The 18,174-nt window shown below is 43.7% G+C and overlaps 6 protein-coding genes across 6 annotated transcripts; 1 reads left to right on the forward strand and 5 right to left on the reverse strand.

Annotated features, from left to right (window-relative positions):
- Positions 1 to 104: 104 nt before the first annotated feature.
- Positions 105 to 3,332, forward strand: Bfra_004348 (putative exocyst complex component sec5 protein; the record flags this gene model as incomplete). Its single annotated transcript, XM_037334755.1, has 3 exons — positions 105 to 453; positions 500 to 2,580; positions 2,631 to 3,332. 3 exons carry the CDS (start codon positions 105 to 107, stop codon positions 3,330 to 3,332), a joined length of 3,132 nt encoding a protein of 1,043 aa, XP_037193289.1.
- A 436-nt stretch (positions 3,333 to 3,768) lies between these two features.
- Positions 3,769 to 6,859, reverse strand: Bfra_004349 (uncharacterized protein; the record flags this gene model as incomplete). The annotated part of the gene is made up of 4 exons (XM_037334756.1): positions 3,769 to 5,452; positions 5,507 to 5,685; positions 5,800 to 6,238; positions 6,294 to 6,859. 4 exons carry the CDS (start codon positions 6,857 to 6,859, stop codon positions 3,769 to 3,771), a joined length of 2,868 nt encoding a protein of 955 aa, XP_037193290.1.
- Positions 6,860 to 7,578: 719 nt separating this feature from the next.
- Bfra_004350 (putative origin recognition complex subunit protein) lies at positions 7,579 to 10,469 on the reverse strand (the record flags this gene model as incomplete). The annotated part of the gene is made up of 5 exons (XM_037334757.1): positions 7,579 to 8,151; positions 8,202 to 8,633; positions 8,684 to 8,845; positions 8,894 to 9,604; positions 9,690 to 10,469. The coding sequence occupies 5 exons, from the start codon at positions 10,467 to 10,469 to the stop codon at positions 7,579 to 7,581; spliced, it is 2,658 nt and encodes an 885-aa protein (XP_037193291.1).
- A 1,257-nt stretch (positions 10,470 to 11,726) lies between these two features.
- Positions 11,727 to 12,470, reverse strand: Bfra_004351 (uncharacterized protein; the record flags this gene model as incomplete). The annotated part of the gene is made up of 1 exon (XM_037334758.1): positions 11,727 to 12,470. One exon carries the CDS (start codon positions 12,468 to 12,470, stop codon positions 11,727 to 11,729), a length of 744 nt encoding a protein of 247 aa, XP_037193292.1.
- Positions 12,471 to 14,113: 1,643 nt separating this feature from the next.
- Positions 14,114 to 15,262, reverse strand: Bfra_004352 (putative short chain dehydrogenase reductase family protein; the record flags this gene model as incomplete). Its single annotated transcript, XM_037334759.1, has 3 exons — positions 14,114 to 14,721; positions 14,748 to 14,943; positions 14,996 to 15,262. The coding sequence occupies 3 exons, from the start codon at positions 15,260 to 15,262 to the stop codon at positions 14,114 to 14,116; spliced, it is 1,071 nt and encodes a 356-aa protein (XP_037193293.1).
- A 1,439-nt stretch (positions 15,263 to 16,701) lies between these two features.
- On the reverse strand, positions 16,702 to 17,370 carry Bfra_004353 (putative cytochrome p450 protein; the record flags this gene model as incomplete). The annotated part of the gene is made up of 1 exon (XM_037334760.1): positions 16,702 to 17,370. The coding sequence occupies one exon, from the start codon at positions 17,368 to 17,370 to the stop codon at positions 16,702 to 16,704; it is 669 nt and encodes a 222-aa protein (XP_037193294.1).
- Between the last annotated feature and the right edge of the window lie 804 nt (positions 17,371 to 18,174).

The following is an 18,174-nucleotide window of genomic DNA, read 5'->3' on the forward strand; positions in this document are numbered from 1 at the left end:
CAAATTTGGAATCACAAAGTGGGATATGTAGCGTTGGAATTTAATTTATGAATCAATACCTTTAAATACTTGTTGCGACAATCTCGAATTAAACACGATTCAATATGACGGACATGGAGCGGACCATTTTGGACCATTACCAGCTTTCATCGCCATATCCTATAGAATGGCCGGCGGATAAGGATACAAGTGATGCTTCAGATGAGGAGGACGAAGATCCCAAATCGAACCAAAATGGTGCAATGGCTGCAGCTGTCGCGCGCAGAAAGTCCAAATACTTCGCCCTGGAGAGAGCCAGTGATCGCAAGAGTCTCATTCCTAATGCACAAAAGTCGGGCGATGGGGTAGAGAATTTGGTCCAAAGAGATGAGCAAGATCCTCTCGGTAGCACCGATAGTGTAGTTAGAGTTCTACGGCAGCAGGGTCTACCAGTACAAGACGATATAGCATTGCGTTTGTCTATCCTTCATTTCTTTTCTACTTTCACTGACGGTACTAGGTAACAGGTTCCTCTTGTCATCTACAACATTTTCGCCCGCCTTGTTCCTCTCCCAAGTTCATTCTACTGCCTCTACGCAAGATCTATTACGAGGTTTAGACCTACTGTCTAGATCAATTGACCAAAAGTCCGCTTCCCTTAAGGTCCTCGTTGAATCGAACTTCGAACGCTTCGTGCGTGCCAAAGCCACAATTGACAATGTATATACTGAGATGAAATATCGGGGGGCAGAACCACCCACAGCTTCTCGAGCTAGACCTCATTCCCGCCATGCTAGCAGAAGTAGTTTTCGAGCGAGTAGTGGTAATCAGATTGGAATGACGACTCCGGCACCTGTGGATGTCAGGAAAAAGAACGCATTGATGAAAGAAAGCGAATATGGTGTCCTTGGAATAAAGACTCCTCTTTTAGACGTCTCCGCGAAGGCAGAAGAGGTGTGGGGACCGGCATTAGGGGGAAGAGAGAAGGAGGATAGCCTGAAAGTAATGGCTGGAACCGTTGATCGGTACAAAGAATACTACGAGGTAAATGCTGCTATTACCGATAGTATCAAGCGCAAAGACTATGAAAGTATTGTCGAAGAATATACAAAAGCAAGACGGTTCGCGGATGATGCAAAGAAACTCACCGAAACGCTAGGAAATACACCACCGACTGATCCTCAGATACACCAAATTCTTTTGGCTGCTCGCGTATGGCATGACGTCGAACAGCAGATTGAGGATTTTAAACGTGATGTATGGAAGAAATTATCATTGGCACAAGGTTCAGCTAGAACAGACGGGATTTTCGGCGCTCAACAGGATCAACACATGGAACTTATTGGAATATTACTCGAATTAGGAGTAACAGATAATCCTATCTGGGTTTGGTTACTGAGTCGTTTCGATCACCTTAAGGTCAAAATACAGACAACTTCGGATCGTTCCAAGGTCGAGATTGAAATTTTACGGCGACGACTAGCTAGTGCTGAGAAGCCTACGCCTCAAGTTGTTGCTACTCACTTGCGGTCTCTTGGACGGCAAATAGTAGACAACAAACAAGTCTCGGTCGATTCTCCAGACATCATCGAGCTATGGGAAAAATTGAACTCGTTTCTCCATAGCATGTTCTCTGCACAAGGAATTCTTGGAGAAGTGACAGAATTCTGGCAAACTGTTCAGAGTTTCATTGATGGCAGAGCACAGAAAGCTTTACCAGTAGGTATTAATGGGAAGTCTCGAGAGCATCATCGGCTTTCTGATGAAAACATTATTGAGCTGCAACAAGGAACAGTCGAGTTAGTAGATATGCTTCGGGAAAGTATATACGAGTTGTTTGTTGATCCTCCAATTGAGGATATCTCGGCACTGTTTTCGCCTCTACCACCCACCCCTCGCACACCAAGGACGGCTGATTCGTTGACTCCGTCTGCCCTTCGAGGTTCTCGATTCACATTTGATCCAAACAATCTACCACCTCCATCCCCTAGACGAGGTGAAGCTTGGGAAAAATTTGCTTTCTGGCCACCATGGTCAAACTCAGCCAGTGGAGTCCATTATTTGGCCAAATTCCTTGCGCTTGTAGGTTCCGGTGCAAGTGAAATGTCAGGAGTTTCACCTGTCATTAATGGGGATGGTTCAGCTCTTGAAAGATTAAAGGCTCTTGTTGGAGGAGCCCGTGAAAGATGTGTGACTGCAATACTCGCAGCATGGAATAAAGATGCCGAAAACATCAAAGTTTTGGAAGATTGGAGGCGTTCTCCAGATAAACGAGACCTAACCAGAATGCCAGCCAATTTCAGTGCTTTTGAAAGCGCAATTCTATCGGGCATGCAAAAAATTCTTTACATTTCCGATGCATCAATCAAGCAGGGCTCGCCTGAGATCGTTCTACCTCCGCCAGCCAAACTCTTGCAAATGGTTCGCAGTCAATTCGTGACAACCCTCTATAAAGCATTGAGTGGAATGGTCGAGAATGCAGAAAGATCTGTCAAAAAAGCTGAAGATGACTGGGCCGCCGATACCGATGGTTTGGCGACTCCTGTGGCAATGATTATTGCTACAAGTATGGGTGCTGGAACTGTCGATGCTAGCGATCGCGTAAGTCGAATAACCTATATCCTTTTTGAGAACTGAATTAATTTTTATAGAATGTTCGAATGCTCTTAACTTTAAGCAATCTCCAAGCACTTCGTGTTGATGTCGTTCCGAATCTTACAACGCAGTTCGAAAATGCTTTCTCGGTCAAACTTACAGAGGAAGCCAAGACAATAAGAGACGTCTTAGGGCAAATTGACGCTCGTCTTTTTCAATCTTATACTAAACCTACTGTTGAGACTCTCCGCGATATTGTGCGTCGTGGAGTTCTGGCACCGGATTGGGCACCAACCGAACAACCAAAAGAAGTTCGTCCTTATGTATACGAGGCTCTACTTTGTCTCGTTATCGTCCACACCCAAGTATCTACTACTGCCTCTTCCCTCACCGGTCAAGTTCTCTCTTATCTCTTAGAGCAATTATCCCTGGAATTCTTAGAGGCCTTCAAACAACGTCAGCGATTTCCTCTCAATTCTCTTATGCAAGCTACTCTTGATATTGAATTCGTCGCACAGACTATGAATCAATATACAACAGAGCGAGCAACAGAGACATCAAGCCAGATCTATCAGGAGTTGGATAAAGGAACTGATGGTGAAGCGAGAGCCAGGTTACAAAAAATACTGCCGGGCATGAGAGTAGATTTGAAAAGATTAAGGGAGGCGAGTAAGAGTGAATTTTCTTGCTTCAAGAAGGCGAGGAGTGGGAATAAAGCAGATAGAACTGCCAGTTCTAGTGCGCAAAGTACCGCTTAGACAGGAAGATTAATGAGAAAGTAACCTCTTTGAAAATTGCTCCATCGTGATAGCAACACATGGACCTTCGTCGAAAACTTTAACCAGTGGCGAAGAAAATTCGCAGTCTATTTAAAATCCAAATTTTACAAAAATTAGAGAATCATTGTTATGTTTGCGAAGTTCCTGGATATCTCAAATGCATTGCAGATTCATTATTGATGCCCATCTTTTTTTTCTGACGATTCAAAAATATTGTAATATCTTGATTGCTTGGATACACACGGAGCTTCTCTACTCGTTTGCTAGTACGCATGTATGTATGTTGAATATCATAAGAGCTGCTGGATTGACTAGGGCGTAAAGTTATACTATTTAGAAAATACCGCATACCTTATCCACCTTAATTAAAATTTAAAAACAACAAATACCTCCTCCCCATAATTTGTTCCTTGGACTAGGAGCTCTCACTCACTCTGCCCATTGACTTTTCAACGTTCCCCGTATTCGGTGTCCAAAGATCCAAGAGCTTCTTAACCACATCATCTCCCCTCTTCAAAATAATCGGAATCTTAATGGCATCTTCTTCATCATCGCTATCATCCGAGATTTCACTATCAAAATAACGTCTGCCCATACGTTTATCATTGCAACGTGTTCTTCTCACTCGTCTGTCTCTACTATCATAAGTAGTGTCACTATCGCTCCCTGAGCCACCTGAATCATCGGGATCACCCATGCTCATACCTTTAGCTCTCCCATTGCCTCTTGGTCGTGGTCTGAAGCGATCAACGAAAACTGGAGGCGCTACTCTAGGTTGTGGTGGTGGAGGTGGCGGAGGAGGTCCAGGCATTGGCAGTAGTATTCCGACCGGTGGGCCTGGTCGTGGAGGAAGACCGTTGTTGAAGCCTGGGCGTGGCGGTCCTCGCACAAGCCAATTATAAACCTCATAAGGTTTATACTCTCTCTTGAGAGATCTCCGAGCGATTAAATGCATCATCGTTGCCGTTTGGGCTGCATGACCGCGCGCAGCGAGATCCACTTCCCCGATACTATTGTGAAGACTCAGTTCGACCCAGCACCATTCAAACCTGTGGTCTCGTTCTTTCATTTGAAGATCTTCAAAGATTTTGGTCATATGCGTAGCTTGTTGATCCGTGAGACGGAGTTGAGAGTTGATAACGGAACCTCCGCGTTTGTTGAATGATTCTACGCGAGCGACTATGTCGCGAATTGTGTTGTATTCGTGGGTTATAGTTATCTTGAACCATGTGCGAAGTAGACTGGGTTCGTTAGGCTCGGCTTGTCGAAGCGTATACTCGGCATATGTTGTGAGAGCAACCAATGCTTCAGCGTTGCTGCAGATCTGGGCCTCGCTTGAATTGAAATGTGGTTTAGGGGCCGGATGTGTGGGCGGAGGTGGAGGCGGAGGACTACTAAAGCCTCTGGGTGTTGTCATTGGAGGAGGTCTTATTGTTGGGAGTATAGCAGGAGGTGGAGGCGGATATAGCGTACCTCTAGGAGGAGGGTGAGGAGGAACTGATAGCACTCCAGGGGGTGGTGGACCTGATTGAGAAAACCCTGGAGGTGTAGGTGGCACAGGAAAGTGCTGTACAGAAGTTCCCACAGTTCCACGACGTATTGGACTTATCCTTTTACCATCATCCAGGTGCTCTCGAACAATGGCTAATATGATTCGGCCGTTTGAATTCTGTGGTAAAATAGGAGTGACAGACTTATTGGCAATGAGACGCATCCATACATTGTTTTTATTCTCCTGTAAAACCTTAAGCACCACTACCTCTCGACGCAATTTTGTCTGCCCAAAAGGACACAGAGCAATGCCGAGTGTACTGTGTTCAGATCTTGTCAGGCTGCTGAATGTCTCAAGCCAGCTATTGTCATTCAGTTGGCTTAGAATCGTACGCATGTGCGTGGCTTCCAAGCTGTGAAAGGCCGAGTGAGGGATTGGCCTAATATCGTAACCTTGAATGAGAAAAGCGTCGAGTCCACTTGAAGTACTTTCCAATACTTTTCTCATCTCAGCAGCAAGAGACTCCTTGCTTCGAAAGAGACTTCTGATCTTGAAGCTAAGGCAGTCATGCGGCGACTTAAAGAGTTGACCTTCTGGTACTCGGGGCCTGTTATCGTCAGTACTAGGAAAGTTACAGTCATCAATTCTTCGTGGAACTTACTCCGCGGGTTTCTTCACTAATTGCTCCTTCACCGTCTCAGTTAATGATTCTGCCTTGTTATCTTGGCCTTTCTCATCCGATAATAATTGTGAAGAGGTCGGGGGGTTTGTTAATGGCAATGCTTGCTTCAACGGTGGCGTAGTGGGAACTCTGTGGCTCTCGTATGAGGGAGGTTTGGCCTTAATCATATCAGTACACATACAAAGGTAACTCGTAGAGACTCATATGCTGTGGGTTTTGAAGAAAGAGTTAAGTGCCTGGAAATTCGGATTTGTTTCAGTGAATTTACTCACATGGGGAGTAGTTAGGTCAATAACTCTCGGAGAAGAGGTAGAATTTGAAATCAGCGATCTTGACATGAATGCCACGGCAGGGGGTGGAGGGGGTGGAGCATTCACCCTCAACGAGGGCTGAGAAAGACACCTGTCTACAGGTGGAGGAGGTGGGGCATTGTTTATGACCCTCGATGCAGGCTGAAGACGACATCTGTCTACAGGTGGAAAGGTTGGAGGGGGCGGAGGGCAGTATGTGACGAAATTCGGGCGTGGGTTTCCTCTTCTCCTAGAAATAACCGAGATAGCTTCACTATCACTATCCGACCCACTCAGCGTGTATGCAGAGCTACTGCTGGAACGGAAATTTCGACGCCGACTTGGTGAAGAGCCACAAACAAGATCGAAGGTACGGTTGATACGTTCGTGGTAGAGAACGACCTTTTCGATATCGACTCTTCTAGAAGATTTATATTTGGTTAGTAGTTGCTTTTCGATGGAATATTTAAACTCACAGATCTCCTAGAAGCGAGCCAACGGTAACAACTTGGTATACCAAGAGAAGATGCAATTGGATCTCTTTGAACCGCTCTAGGTAGGCATAGGTATCGTTGTCTACACGATACCACACTGCAGTCTCGAGGTCATTCAAGAACTTTTCCTCATCGAGCTTCAATTGCGTTGGCACCACAGGCGCAATGATATTCTCTTTGGCTTTCTTCGCTGTTTTTCGGGTCTTCTTTCGTTCCACCTTCTGAGCAGCTTTTGTAGCCGTAGGAGCAATCTTATCCAAGACCTTCGCGCACTCTCCTACAAGAAAATTCACAAATTGAAGGCCATCGTCGCTGAAGACGTGATTCTGGGTTTTACCCGCGTCTTCTCGTTTCAGAAGGCCAAGCACTTCGTTGAGCGTACCAATGGTAGAACTGAGAAGGCTAATATGTTCTTCAACGACACTAGGTATAAGATACTCATTCTCCGTAGAAAGCAGTCGATATCTATGAAAAACGAAAGAAAGCCGTCCCGCATAAGCCAAGATGCTGTCTAGGTCCACTACATCTGTCGCTGCAATCTTTTCCATTCTTGCTGTATCTTTCCGCCCAGGAAATTAATGGTCAAGGTGAAATGAGGGAATTGAATGAGATCTTCGAATGGTAAAGGTCGAGTTGAAAGGGGGATTGAAACCCCTAGGCAATCAGAGTAGATGTATGCTGCCTTGTTTCCCCGCTACAAAACTTATCAGAGCGAGGCTGACCGGCCGCATATGCTTCATTGGAGGAAATGGAAAAAAAATGTTATGTCAAGCCACAATCCGACTCAATTGTGGTCATGCAGAGAATCTGCATCTTTTTTGATTGTAGGTAAAGTGTTCTGCGTTGCACGATTATCAATTCAAAACTCACCGACTGAACTCTGCGTAATCGGTGATGGCCATCTAAGAAGCCATCTGCGGATTAAGAGAATAATCATCTTGTCCGTGACATTCTTCGAACCATCTTATGGAAGCAAGTACAAACGCAATAAATTAATATCGCTCTTTCTAGAATTGACCTGTCTCTGACCCTAGCATTTGGGGTCGAAATGTAAATTCTAGAAGAAAAGCTGGACGTTGTCTCTCACAGATGTCTAAATGGAGACTAATGACCATAGAAATATGCCAGCATCCGCAGACCGATCAGCTTACTAAAGTTTCCCTCACAAACAGGGCGATTCGTGTTACATTTCACCACATGGCGAAAATAATCGACCAATACTGACATTGCAAATACAGCGTCATGGATGGATGGATTGACACCGAGTTTATATTTCTCTACACCACTTAAGCATAACCCCAGTCAAACCCTCGACACTGCCGGGGATTTCCTCCAATGCAATATCTACCTTCCACATACGACCTGCAATTCCACCCACTTGTGCCGCACCGATAGCTGCAGATATAAGCAAATCATAATCTACCAATCGTTCCCAAGCCCCCAAAGCGACATCCCTTCCCCATACTTTAGCACTACCTCCTAAAGCTGTAACTCCCGTGCTTGATGTCTGTATCTTATACCTTGATGTCAAGGAGCTATACTCGTCGTAAGCCATTGCGAAATTGCAAGTATCTGTGTCTAGAATAATGTCAAGTCGTGCGGCAGCTATCAGCATAGCGAGTTCCAACTCGGATAAACCCTGAAGGATGTGGAGTTTAGAGTCCGGGGCTGACAGTGCCATGTTAGCCATATTAAATGATTGGCCACGTAATGGAAAGTTCTGCATTGAAAGACTTGATATGGGAAGAATCGAGGAGGTAAAAAATGCAGGCACCGATTTAGAGCGGTAAAAATTTGATTGAATATGATGCTTGAAACTTTTGTCGTTATTGTATAGTTTCTGGTTGCAGTGTTAGTTATATGAGTGTGATAGAGAACATAGGACCTTACCTCGATCATGTTCTGCCAAAATGATAGGAACTCTTTTTGTCCAGGTGTCGAGATATCAAATTCCTCATCATCGTAATCATCGCTGTCAACAATGAGGCCCTGTTTACATACTTCCCAAAATGCTGGAAGACTTCTAGGTAATGATAAATGAACATATCGATGACTAAAACGACTTTTGACTCTCTTTTCTAGACTCTCGACTACATCCACACGGGTGGTTAGACCAAGTACAGCAATAGGCGCTTTCCTGGCCTGTGCTATGTCGAATAAATTATAGAGTAAAGTTTGTCGAGAATGTGTCGTGAATAGGTCAAATTCGTCTAGTACGAAGATAACAGATTTAGCAGCATGGTCTGTCTCGATTTCTGATATCTCCGATGGATGGGAGAGTAAAGCCAGAAGAGAGGCCAAGGTATCAGCATAATTATTAATCTGTATGAAATGTTAACGCAGGCATGATATTAAACCACACAGATCTTTACCTTGCCATTAGAGTCATCTTCAACTGCCATTTCCCTGCCCAACTGTCTCCATATCTCGCGCAACGCTAACCGATCGTCTGTATGGATGAATCCATTAAGTCTAACGACATGGAATTTTTGTCTATGGTCTTTTCCAAGATCCGAAATTACGGTTTCAACCAGCTGCACATGAATTAGCTTAACGTCTAAAAATATCGGTATGGATCTTACGGTAGTCTTTCCAGAACCCCTTGCACCAATAATCAACATAGAGTTACCCTCGCCCGCCACAACTGTTTGTTCGACGAGCTGATGTACCTTATGCATGCCATCTTCATGGCCTTGGATTTTTAGACGTTTCTCTCCGGTAAGGCGATTCAGTAATGCTCTTTGCATTGTTTTCAGATGGGTTTCAAACCCCTCGATTTCGGGAATTTCATTTGAGATTGGACCCAAATCTGTTTCCCCATCGAGTAAATCATGATCTACATCAGAAATGCAAGTTTTACAAAGCCATTCACCCCGAGGCTTCTTGGGAATATTGCCGCAAGATTGGTGAACGGCATAATCACAATTCTCACATAGAATAATCTCGTTTGGTTTCTCTGAATCCAATCCTTCGCAAACAGCACATGATATTTCGTCATCAGAGTCGCTCGAACCATCACTTTCAGCAGCTCTCGCTGCCTCTGCTGCTACTCCGGCCTTTTGACACTTCTTGCAAAACCAATCTCCTTCGGGTATTTTTGGCACACTGTAACACTTCTGATGCACAATGAGCGGGCATCCATCGCAGAATATAATTTTGTTCGGAGCTACCGAATCAGGTTTTGTACAGATCTCGCAAACAGCACCTTCATAATCGTCCTCATAATAACCATCAATCGAACGCGACGTGGATGGTATAGTCTTACCCTGTAGATTCTTGAGGTGTGCCTCAGACTATTTTCTGGTTAGTACACATGACGTTCATATCTGCAACATCGTCCGAGGATAATCAGTCTGCTTCAGAAATGATTGTACCTACCGGAATATCTCTAAACCCCTCTAAATTATCCTTACCAGATTCATCGAATGCAACACTCTTCCTTATTGTCGAATTTCTAGACTTGCTAGGAGTCAGGATACCTTTTGGGGTCGCGGCCGTTGAATCTGCCAAACCATCTATTATCCGCTTTGGCCGGCCACGTTTCGGTGTGCTGGATTCAGGTATTTCAGTGCTCTTTCCTCGAGCCTTTGAAACTACGTCTTTAGAATTAGAGAATCGCGTCGATTGACTCCTGGATGATTTTTTAGACTTCTCCGCAGATTCTATATCTTCATTACTAGCTTCAATGTCCTTATTCTGCTGGTCCTTCGTAGATTCATTTTGGATAGCTTGTCGTGATAATGCTTTCGCCTTCTCAAGATATTCTTTATTCTTAGGCGGTCGCCCACGACCACGTTTCACAGGGGGCACCACTTCCTTTGCTGTAGACTTCGCCACCTTGGTGCTTCTCGCTACCGGTTTGGTATTCGCTTTCCCTGATGCATTTGTATTCTCTTCCTCGTCATCCGTAACCTTAAAGTCGTAGATATCCTTGCCCAATTCGTCTGCACTATCTTCAGTCTCCTTCTTAACGCTCAATCCAAGCAGTTTCTTGAACCGACCCGAGATACCACCAAGCCTGGAGGTAGGCGCATCTACCTTTTGACGTTTCGCTGCAGATGTTTGCGATTTTGCAGGCAGAGGGGATAATTCGTCGGCTTCGTCTGATATACGAGATCTAAGACGCTTTCGTGTACTTGATGGTTCTGGTGGTGGCATAATCAAAAAAGGGCGACTTCAGAGTTTTTTCGTGTCTAGGAAATCATTCATGTCTTTGGCAGGTTTGATGGAAACCAAATGGAGCGGTCGACAATTATAAAGGTTGCTTGGGAGACGCGTCGTGAATTAAAATAACGCTAGCGGCCGCTGTACTACAGGGCCTTTCAAAGGTCATTATCGTTCTCGCCTGAAATTATTGCATGAATGTGTATTGAACATATCAAGCATCATTCAAATCATCTGATGTCTTCAGAACATTGAATCATTTAAGACTTTTTACACTCAATGTCTACTTGTTGCTCCTGTATGTTTCTAACATACTCTCTAATTTCTACGGTGCAAGTGCGCCTGTATCAAGATCGTTCATTCCATACAAGACCTTGAATGGGTTACCAAGTTGTGCGATTCTAAATTTCCACTTCACTGAGAGAATAGCATATAGACAAGAGCAGGGTATCCAGTAGTTTGGATTGACATATTAGGTGTGACTTTCAATATTCAAGATGAGTTCAAAAGTTAAGACCATCTGGGTGTTACAATTAAATTCAGAAGTTGAACGGCTCAGGTTGTCGGACAGCAGTCCTTGATGTTGGAAACCCTGACTCAGATTGTAGCGCAAAACTGTCTCAGTGTTGCATCATGTATGGGCAAATACTACCTTTGTTTGGAAATACGAAAAAGCATCTATATATTATGGCCAATGATTTCTCGCTGTCTTGATGTCCTTATGCAATGAACTGGTCATGAGCAGTGAGGCTGTGATCAAAGAAAATTACTGGTCGATTATCACTATCTAAAGTACTGTCCATTCTATTACCTCCTTTCCTTTCGGTTGTTCCGATCAGAGACAGCGTGAATAGTGAAAGATCTCCCAATCATTGTAACCTTATTTATCCTTCCACTCAAATTCCATGTTGCCGTTCACCTAGTGGCTACCAAGTACGTAAGGTTCAATGATATCCCGCACTATGTGGGTACTATATTGTAACTGTTGAACAATTTCGTGCACTTGGATCACATGATTTGAATCTTTACAGCGATAGTCCTATTAGTTAGGGTGAAAATTATTAGATTAACTTCGTTATGTTCGGCTGAAAGCCATCAAAAATTCCCCAGCCAGGCATACCAGATGTCCATTACATCTTATCATTATGGTCATCTCTCATATCCTTGCGCCATAAGACACTTTGCCCTCGACTACCTCTATAAAATAAACAAATAAACAATTGTGCCAGGACAGTAGCCCTAGAATATTACCTAGGACGAGTAAGCAGGCAAGTCTTTCTCGTCTTCATTCACTTCCCTGACTGTAACATTGAACATATCCTTCACTTTCGCCCCGAACTTGGTCCAAGTACACTTCCCAGGAATGCAGTGACACACACATCCACAATCCATCACATCGTCTTCTCTTGTTTTGTCGCCCGCGTGGAACCCCAACGTCTTGTTCTCTTGATAAAGAAGCAGCTCAAGGATCGATAAATAGATGAAAGTGTCCAATTCCCCTTCAGCATTATCCGATGGTCCTTCTGACGTGACAACATTACACTTATCATACATGTGAAATTTGCCAGAAACCCCGTTGAAACAATTCGGATCAAAAGCCATCATAGCGTACACCCGCAACTCGCCTTTTTTCGTTAAAAAGTATTGCATTGTCGTTTTCTGGTATTTCCATATATATTTTCCCGAAAGTTCCCGACCCTCAAGATATTTTTCAGAAGCAGTATACTTGAAGGATAATCTCTGATGAGTTGAGAAACAGAAGTTTCTGCGCTTCAATCTAATTTGTTTTCCAGAAGCAAGACACATCAGGTATCCTCTGCCCCTCTTGTTGACAGTGAGCCAGGAAGATTCAGAGGATGGCGGTGGTAAAGGGGAGTCGTCCCGTGTAGATGCAAGGTGAATTCCAGAGGCAGGGGCTGCAAGATGCCAGCGTGCTTGTGATTGAGGATTAATGAAGCATTCCACCTTGAGGGCGCCGTGGTAATACGTCGACATCTCTATGAAAAGGTGGTTGGAATTGTGCTTGGGAAGTGCGAAGAGAAATTCGGGAATGTTCAAGTGTGGTAAACCAGGAACCGGGGGAAGAGCGCATCTTTGTTCACTGCGTTCCAAGCTAACTAAGCACTAGTAGTCAAAGATGACATCTATCACATACGTACTAACCAAGTGTATTGGCATTGATCCCTCTAACTCAAAGAGGTTAAGGCTTCTAACTCTGAACACAACTACAGAAGAAAGTTTAAATCAGGCCGCCTTTCTCCGACCAGATCGATTGCACAAGGCTACTCTGATTTTTCGCAATCATTGCCTTGTTGTTAGAGTCGTGTATGACTTATTGAATTGCACCATTCCAGGGTGGGGTCCTACTACCTTGCCAGATTTCGTTTGTAATGTCGGTAGAGAAAATGCCTGCTTCCTGTTTTTCTTCAGACGATCAACCCCTTAAAAAAATCATTCTCCTGCGTCCAAGTTCGATATTCACTGCACTTTCGAGGCCAAGTCCGGGAAACCAAGTTCATTCGATACTGGAATTTGCGCTAAATTTACCTACCGAATCGAACCGTTCATACTCAACGGGTTCAGCGGGTCCGACACTAGACTCTAGCTACTTAGGTAGACGGATCGACATCCGAAAGCTAGACTCAACATATCATCTCAACAACAACAAAAGTAAAGCTAGGTTCAACAACAGGTTTATACCACTTATCAGAAACACCATATCAGAAACGCCCTATCAAAACGGCAATTCCTTATCTCCAGACAAGTCTGTTTGGGTTCAGATGAAACTTGAATGATGAGGGGTAAGCTTGAGAAAGCTAGATTTATATCTGTCTCGACGATGCAAGCATTGGGTTCAGATCTTTGGCTAGGATTGAATACAAGCCTTTGATTAGTTTGGCAGTATCTACCAAGCGCAATAGGTATATGGCTTCTTCGATTGCATGTGAGGATCAGCTTGGACGCTTTACGTACTCCATACCCGGACGATGTGAAAGTAGGGAATAATGAGGGAAACAATTGGGTAGAAAGTGTGCAGCCCAGGTGCTAGCGTATACTTTAAAATAGAAATCCAGCCACATGAACTCAAAAAGTACGTATCGCACTAAGCCATTTTGAGATAAGGTTATTGCCCTATTTCCTATTTCCGCGTGAGAGATTCGACCATCCAATGATACTCACGAAACCTTATTCTCAAATAGGTATAGTGTGACACTAAGTCGTTGAGTTTATGCAGTGTTTGCTTTTTGGTTCCCAAATGGATTTTTCTTCTGATGGCACGATCATCTAGGAAAATCAGCCCAGCCTCGAGGTCGGAGGTGCATGCCGGTAGTGTCGGGACTACAAGCTAGGCTAGCTCTAGTCTATGATTATCAATCGAGTCAACACGCACTAGCTTATGCTAACTTTTCTTAGAGTTTCACGTGGTGAGCAACTTCGATTGCAGTGATGTTATTGACCAAAAGTTGTCGGAAGATTATAGATTATCAGAGCGATTTTTGTCTCACCTGGATACTTGAGAATGATGAAAGATACTGAAAAGGCTAACTTGTTACATTGATTCGTTCCGAGTACCGATACCCATCATCCCATCATTACCATATAACTCTATCGTACACGTACCACCTTTCATAAGCTCATTAAGCACCAGCATGCAAGATATATCCACCATCGACAGCCACGGTCTGACCGTTCAAATACTGATTGGTAGCCGCAAACAATATCGCGCCGGCCATGTCTTCATCCTTGCCAGGTCTTTTGGCGGGAACCTTTTCATACTTCTCCTTCTCAATGTGACTCTTCTGGTCCTGTCCACTCTCGCCACCAGTTGTCATCTCACTAGGGAATACACCTGGTGCAATGCTATTGACTCTAATCTTCAATCCATTGCCCGCGATCTCCGAAGATAACATCTTAGTCAAGTGGATAGCTGCAGCTTTGCTGGCGTTGTATCCGAAGTGATGTTGTGAAGATTGGACGATGCCGGAAATTGAGGAGATGTTAATCACAGTTCCGGAGTATCCGTATTGGTGATCCGAAGCCTTCTGGAGTAGAGGGAGGAAAGCAGTGGTCATGAAGAATAATTGAGGAACGTTAGTACGGTAGGTATTGCACCAATCATCGAATGTCGAACTCTCATCATCAAAAAGATTCTTTTTCATTTCCTCCGCAGTCTTAGCCTCCGTTTGCTGGGTAGCTCCAGAAATTCCGGCGTTGTTGATTAAGATGCAGTGCAGAGACATTTCTCCTTGGATTCAATCTCCTTTACCACACGAGCAATCTCATCTTTGCGGGTGACATCTGCAACGATAGGGATAATCTCTCCCTCAATGTTTTGGCCGTGGTGATTGACAACATTCTCAAGCTTTTCTTCGGTCCGGCCCACAATATATACTTTGGCACCGTTCACGGCCAGTGCTTGAGTTGCCATCAAACCAATTCCTGATCCGCCACCTGTCACGAGGGCCACCTGCTTTATGTGAGTCTCATATTCATTTCAATATAAAGAAGAGGGGAATTACCTTGCCCTTGACATTAAACACATTGCTCAAAAGAAAGTTCTTGTTGGTATCAGACATTTTGGTTGTAGAGGTAGAGAAGTTATTTGAAGATTGTTGGGATCGAGGATTGGAGATGCTTTTCATATGGTTTTGATATGGCGTCATGGAGGAAATGCTCCGGAATGGTATTCTGCAGACGCTTCGGTGGGATGAATTGGCAAATGTCATTGACGTCATTACTGAACGGTGTTTGGGACGACTGATACGTAATAATGCATTTTGTGACATGATTGTGGGTTGTTTCTTCCAGAATATGAGTAAAATGCGTAATATTATCAAAAGAAGATGTAAGAAAGTGTTGATGAATCGAATTAAATGGAGCGAGAGATCAAAAAAGAGAAACTACTAGCAAGGAAAGCACCTCAAATGTATTCACGCCATCAAACTATGATCATAAATGCAGAAAGCAATGAAAACATGCAGATTCCCATAATAAAACGAATCGTCGATAACAATTCCCATCTTCTTGATTTGTATGCCTAAAGTTGGTGATGTCAATACTAATGTGGAGTCTAGACCTGAAGATCTCTCCCCGCATTTTAATCGATGACGTTTAGCGAATGGAGTGTCATCACATGATTGTCACGTTTCTTCTCTTTCTATATCTTTGGTAATTATCACGCTCAGATTGAATGGGAAATAGATATCTGTATGTATATATATATTCCTGTGGGAATAAATCGAATACCCAAACTGGATACTATCTAGGAAACTAGTCTTAGTCGGGCGAATAACCTATCGACATTTGTAACTTTACTGTCAAACTAGTTGGTGTGCTGATAATTTTCTCAAAATTTTGGAGGGAAAGAGAAAATTTGCATCACTATCAGCGCTCTGGATTTTTAATTCATTTTTAAATATGAACTCCGCGATTTCAGGTTTGGTTGTGCTAGACGAGAAGTACTGGATGGACTTGAGTCCAGATTCCCCTTTTACACGGAATGACAAGCGATTTTATTTCTATTTACATTAGCTCTAAGTTTTACCTGTAGTTCAGCACGGCACCAGAAGAAACCTGGCATTGTGAGCGATAAGTATAAGAGAGAGATGCTCATAAGTTCTGGGAAGTGTGCCAAAACAGAAAAAAACTCCGAAATTGCTGGTACTGGCGTGCGGGGCATTGATAAACTCAATAAGAAACTGCATACAGGTCTTTGAGATTGCAGAGATGGTAAGGCTATAAATCACAAGTTCGCAATACTGTAGAGTGCAGGAGCTTTCAAGAAATTCTGGACAAGTAGTCAGGGCTGTGTTGAGTTTTTAGCAGACAATAACAACAATGGAGCGGTTAAGAAGGTTAAAATATTACTTCATTACAATCTCAGTCCTGGTATTATCTAGGAGCATTCAGATGAGGTCAATTGAGTTGTCAAGAACGAACCTACAGAGAGGGAATGAATTGGGTTAACAATCGAGCCTGAGAAGTCTTATAGACAATATTACACTATGAAGTGTTTGGAAGAGCAGCCAGGAGGAAAGAATCCCAGAAACAAGGCTATGCATTAGACAACAACCAAAAGATGACGAGAAAAGGATCTAGGCATATCAATAAAGCTTGAAAAGTGCAATGTTTCTTTGATTTGAGATATAAAAGCATTATTTAATTCAGCGCCTGCGTCTTTTTATCGGACCAAATATTGTATCTCCCGTCCAATCTATATTTCAGACTATTTATCATTAAATCGTCTCAATGATAAACACCCAAATGCCTCCCTCCCATTATCCAACGGTGTTCCTCTTGATATCACATCCTTCACACCCTCACCTTCCAGAACCCAATGATCACTGTCAAATGTATCAATCAAACACCCGACCAACATTCCAACCATCATTGGTGCCATCTTCGATGCTGGGCATGGAAACTTACCTTTCCCAAACGGCATCCATGCTTCCTTGTATTCAGTGTTACCGTTACTCTCCAATTCATTCCATCGTTCAGGTCTGAACTCATTCCCGTCCGTTCCCCATATGTCTTCAGTCTTTTGTATATACTCAACATCGACCGCGAAGATTAAGCCATTGTCTTCATTCTGACGATAAATCCTCTTGGTCGGTGGATACAAACGCAGAGCTTCAAAGACTATGTCTTGAGCTGAACATCTTCCTATTCGTTTGCTAAATTGCTCGGCTGTAATATTCATCAGAAATCGAGAGAGAACATCTTTCCATTCAGCCGCAGTATCAGACGAGTGACGAAACGAAATCTCGAGGAAACAACGTAAAACAATTCTCCACAGCGTTTCGTATGCAGGGAGAAGAACGTTGAGTGGATTCTCATTCTCGTAGTTGGTGGATAGGGATAGCGAATCGAGTTCGCGACGTAGTGACTTCTGCATTGGGACTTGTGAGGGGTGGGTGAAACAGGAACATTTGGATGATATCCAGAGGGAGTTGATGAGTTGGGTTATGCGGATAATAGGGATCTGCATGGGTCTCGTGTATTTGGAGGGAAAGAATTTGAGAAGCACGAATCGAAAACAGAAGACTTGAATTAGTGGACTGAGCGGTGTGATTCCATTTTCAGAGATGGAAGGGGAGATCTCATCGTTGAGAATAGAGAGGACTTTTGACAGGGTGGAGATCGATTCATTGGATGTCTTCAATAGAGATTTAGCTATTGTGACGAATGATCGGTAGAAATCTTGATCGGTTGTTGTAAATGCGTTAGAAATGGAGAAAACGCGCACAAGTCGTTGGTTCGGCCGAGCTCGAGAGGGAAGTGAAGAACTTTTTAAAATCTCCGTCGCTTCTGACAGGTTCCGGATGGAAATAATCTTTTCTTTGCAGGTGCATTTTTGGTAGAGACTTGTGACTGTCGAAATGCAGATGAAATAGTATGCAACAATTGGGGCAGTGATGGAAATAGCTAGCTTAAGCATCGAATCCATCGTTTTCACTCAATCTGAAAGTTTTCTTTCTCTGTGATAGTAAAACTATCACTGTCCTTGACTACTACTTGTAGGCGAATAAATGGTAACTTCCACCCACAGCATCTTGGTCCTCTCAAGCTTCGACAGTTGGCAACTGTCATTGTCTCAGGCGCCTGCATGACAATATGGATGGGCTTGTTGCTTTGTTCGTCCATTCAACGGCCCATAAACAGGTTTGGGCACAGGGTTGGGCAAACCCAGGGTAATCCG

Source organism: Botrytis fragariae (genome assembly GCF_013461495.1).
Source record: "Botrytis fragariae strain BVB16 chromosome Unknown tig00000050, whole genome shotgun sequence".
Lineage (NCBI taxonomy): Eukaryota > Fungi > Ascomycota > Leotiomycetes > Helotiales > Sclerotiniaceae > Botrytis > Botrytis fragariae.